The following is a 4,530-nucleotide window of genomic DNA, read 5'->3' as shown; positions in this document are numbered from 1 at the left end:
ATAGAATTTTTGATAGAGCACGCCATGTGTTGTCTCCACTAGAGAGCTATAATGGAATAAAAAGAAAAGAGGAAAGACATATATAAATAGAAATGCTATATCTGCATATGTTTAATAAATACAAGCCCTCTTTTCGTACGCACTTCAATCATATTCTAAATATTCTACTAAAAAATAAAAAACTAAAAAATGGGTAAAAACATCTCTCTTCTCTGCGAATCATTTTTTGAACAGAACAATGGAATCTATGAAAAAATTAAGTGCTAGAAAAATCAACTCTCTCCCGATATATATTTTATGATTATTTTGTCTTTATCTCAACGAACAGATCAAATCAGGAATTCATTTCATTTTTCTGGTATTCAATCGGATTGGAATATGGAATATCATAATAATGGTAGAAATTGAATTATTATTTTTTTTTTTGATATTCTATACAAAACTCCATAAGGCTAAATGGCATTTATCAATTCTTTTATGTAGCTGTTTGTTATAAATATAAATTAAAATTTGAGTATAATTTTTCTTCTTCCGTTCATACGCATTTCATACATTCCATATATATTATATGGTATATGGAGTTAGATAAAATTTCATGTGATTCAGTAAACAGAATAGAAATTCAATTCCATCATTATTAGATCGATTCATATGATTCGATGAAGAATGAGAAAAGAATGGGATTTTTTTGATAAATGGGAAATTCAAAATGCTCGGGAATGAAAATGGGGAAATGTATACAATACCTGGGTTGAATCAGATACAATTTGAAGGATTTTGTGGGTTCATGGATCGGGGCTTAACAGAAGAACTTGATAAGTTTCCAAAAATTGAAGATACAGATCAAGAAATTGAATTTCAATTATTTGTGGAAACATATCAATTGGTGGAACCGTTGATAAAAGAAAGGGATGCTGTATATGAATCACTCACATATTCTTCTAAATTATATGTATCCGCAGGATTAATTTTGAAAACCAGTAAGGATATGCAAGAACAAACAATTTTTATTGGAAACATTCCTTTAATGAACTCCCTCGGAACTTCTATAGTAAATGGAATATACAGAATTGTGATCAATCAAATATTGCAAAGCCCCGGTATCTATTATCGATCAGAATTGGATCCTAACGGAATTTCGGTCTATACTGGTACCATAATATCAGATTGGGGGGGGAGGTTCGAATTAGAGATTGATAGAAAAGCAAGGATATGGGCTCGTGTAAGTAGGAAACAGAAAATATCTATTCTAGTTCTATCATCAGCTATGGGTTCGAATCTAAGAGAAATTCTAGAGAATGTTTGCTACCCTGAAATTTTCTTGTCTTTCCTGACCGATAAGGAAAAAAAAAAAATTGGGTCAAAAGAAAATGCCATTTTGGAGTTTTATCAACAATTTTCTTGTGTAGGCGGGGATCCGGTATTTTCTGAATCCTTGTGTAAGGAATTACAAAAGAAATTCTTTCAGCAAAGATGTGAATTAGGAAGGATTGGTCGACGAAATATGAACCAGAGACTGAATCTTAATATACCTCAGAACAATACATTTTTGTTACCGCGAGATATATTGGCAGCTGCGGATCATTTGATTGGAATGAAATTTGGAATGGGTACACTTGACGATATGAATCATTTGAAAAATAAGCGTATTCGTTCTGTAGCGGATCTCTTACAAGATCAATTCGGATTGGCTCTGGTTCGTTTAGAAAATGTAGTTAGAGGAACTATATGCGGAGCAATTAGGCATAAATTGATACCGACTCCTCAGAATTTGGTAACTTCGACTCCATTAACAACCACTTATGAATCCTTTTTCGGATTACACCCATTGTCTCAAGTTTTGGATCGAACAAATCCATTGACACAAATAGTTCATGGGAGAAAATTGAGTTATTTGGGCCCCGGAGGATTGACCGGGCGAACTGCTAATTTTCGGATACGAGATATCCATCCTAGTTACTATGGACGCATTTGCCCAATTGACACGTCTGAAGGAATCAATGTTGGACTTATTGGATCCTTAGCAATTCATGCCAGGATTGGTCGTTGGGGGTCTCTAGAAAGTCCATTTTATAAAATATTTGAGAGATCAAAAAAAGCACAGATGCTTTATTTATCCCCAAGTCGAGATGAATATTATATGGTAGCGGCAGGAAATTCTTTGGCCTTGAATCAGGGTATTCAGGAAGAACAGGTTGTTCCGGCTCGATACCGCCAAGAATTCCTGACTATTGCATGGGAACAAGTTCATCTTCGAAGTATTTTTCCTTTTCAATATTTTTCTATGGGAGCTTCCCTCATTCCTTTTATCGAGCATAATGACGCGAATCGGGCTTTAATGAGTTCTAATATGCAACGCCAAGCAGTTCCGCTTTCGCGTTCCGAGAAGTGCATTGTTGGAACTGGGTTGGAACGCCAATTGGCTCTAGATTCAGGGGTTCCCGCTATAGCCGATCAAGAGGGAAAGATCATTTCTACCGATACTGACAAGATTATTTTATCGGGTAATGGGGATACTCTAAGCATTCCATTAGTTATGTATCAACGTTCCAACAAAAATACTTGTATGCATCAAACTCCCCGGGTTCAGCGGGGTAAATGCATTAAAAAGGGACAGATTTTAGCGGATGGTGCCGCTACGGTTGGTGGCGAACTCGCTTTGGGCAAAAACGTATTAGTAGCTTATATGCCATGGGAAGGTTACAATTTTGAGGATGCGGTACTCATTAGCGAGCGTCTAGTATATGAAGATATTTATACTTCTTTTCACATACGAAAATATGAAATTCAGACTCATGTGACAAGCCAAGGTCCTGAAAGAATCACTAACGAAATATCGCACCTAGAAGCCCATTTACTCCGCAATTTAGACAAAAATGGAATTGTGATGCTGGGATCTTGGGTGGAGACGGGCGATATTTTAGTAGGTAAATTAACGCCTCAGGTGGCGAAAGAATCATCATATGCTCCAGAAGATAGATTATTACGGGCCATACTTGGGATTCAGGTATCCACTTCAAAGGAAACTTGTCTAAAATTACCTATAGGTGGGAGGGGTCGAGTCATCGATGTGAGATGGATCCAGAAAAAAGGGGGTTCTAGTTATAATCCGGAAACGATTCGTGTATATATTTCACAGAAACGCGAAATGAAAGTAGGCGATAAAGTAGCCGGAAGACATGGAAATAAGGGTATCATTTCCAAAATTTTACCTAGACAGGATATGCCTTATTTGCAAGACGGAAGACCTGTTGATATGGTCTTCAACCCATTAGGAGTCCCTTCACGAATGAATGTGGGACAGATATTTGAATGCTCGCTTGGGTTAGCAGGGAGTCTACTAGATAGACATTATCGAATAGCACCGTTTGATGAGAGATATGAACAAGAGGCTTCGAGAAAACTAGTGTTTTCCGAATTATATGAAGCCGGTAAGCAAACAGCGAATCCATGGGTATTTGAACCCGAGTATCCAGGAAAAAGCAGACTATTTGATGGAAGAACGGGGGACCCTTTTGAACAACCTGTTATAATAGGAAAACCTTATATCTTGAAATTAATTCATCAAGTTGATGATAAAATACATGGGCGTTCCAGTGGACATTATACACTTGTTACACAACAACCACTTAGAGGAAGGTCCAAGCAAGGAGGACAACGGGTAGGAGAAATGGAGGTTTGGGCTCTAGAGGGATTTGGTGTTGCTCATATTTTACAAGAAATGCTTACTTATAAATCTGATCATATTAGAGCTCGCCAAGAAGTACTTGGTACTATGATCATTGGAGGAACAATACCTAAACCTGAAAATGCTCCAGAATCTTTTCGATTGCTCGTCCGAGAATTACGATCTTTGGCTCTGGAACTGAATCATTTCCTTGTATCTGAGAAGAACTTCCAGATTAATAGGAAGGAAGCTTAATCGGAATGAATCAGAATTTGTCTTCTATGATCGACCGATATAAACATCAACAACTCCGAATTGGCTCAGTTTCTCCCCAACAAATAAGTGCTTGGGCCAATAAAATCCTACCTAATGGAGAAACCGTTGGAGAGGTGACAAAACCCTATACTTTTCATTACAAAACCAATAAACCGGAAAAGGATGGATTATTTTGTGAAAGAATTTTTGGACCTATAAAAAGTGGAATTTGCGCTTGTGGAAATTATCGAGTAATTGGAAATGAAAAGCAGGGCCCTAAATTTTGTGAACAATGCGGAGTTGAATTTGTTGATTATCGGATACGAAGATATCAAATGGGATACATAAAACTGGCATGTCCAGTAACTCATGTATGGTATTTGAAACGTCGTCCTAGTTATATCGCCAATCTTTTAGATAAACCTCTTAAAGAATTAGAGGGTCTAGTATACTGCGATGTGTGATTTGATCGAAATTATGATTTTACCGATTAGCAATGAGAAACTGTCATCCCATTCAATCGAATTGGGATGCCCTGGATCTGACATGACATGTCTCTTGGGAGGAGTAACATGAAGCTCAGAATTATGGGTGTATTCAATACTCCC

The 4,530-nt window shown here is 37.1% G+C and overlaps 1 protein-coding gene across 1 annotated transcript in view; it reads left to right on the top strand.

Moving 5' to 3' along the window:
- Positions 1–396: 396 nt before the first annotated feature.
- LOC149505572 (DNA-directed RNA polymerase subunit beta) overlaps positions 397–4,530 on the top strand; it is a 6,270-nt gene continuing 2,136 nt past the window's right edge. Inside the window, exon 1 of the mRNA XM_089757950.1 lies at positions 397–4,380. Within this exon, the coding sequence (XP_089614076.1) occupies positions 710–3,922 (3,213 nt within the window). The 5' untranslated portion in view covers positions 397–709 and the 3' untranslated portion in view covers positions 3,923–4,380. The remainder of the gene's footprint in view (positions 4,381–4,530) is intronic.

Source organism: Durio zibethinus, unplaced genomic scaffold (genome assembly GCF_047325235.1).
Source record: "Durio zibethinus cultivar Kanyao isolate XHJ-2024 unplaced genomic scaffold, ASM4732523v1 HiC_scaffold_3, whole genome shotgun sequence".
NCBI lineage: Eukaryota > Viridiplantae > Streptophyta > Magnoliopsida > Malvales > Malvaceae > Durio > Durio zibethinus.
Note: the sequence above shows the minus strand (reverse complement) of the source record. Positions and strands in the feature narration are given on the sequence as shown.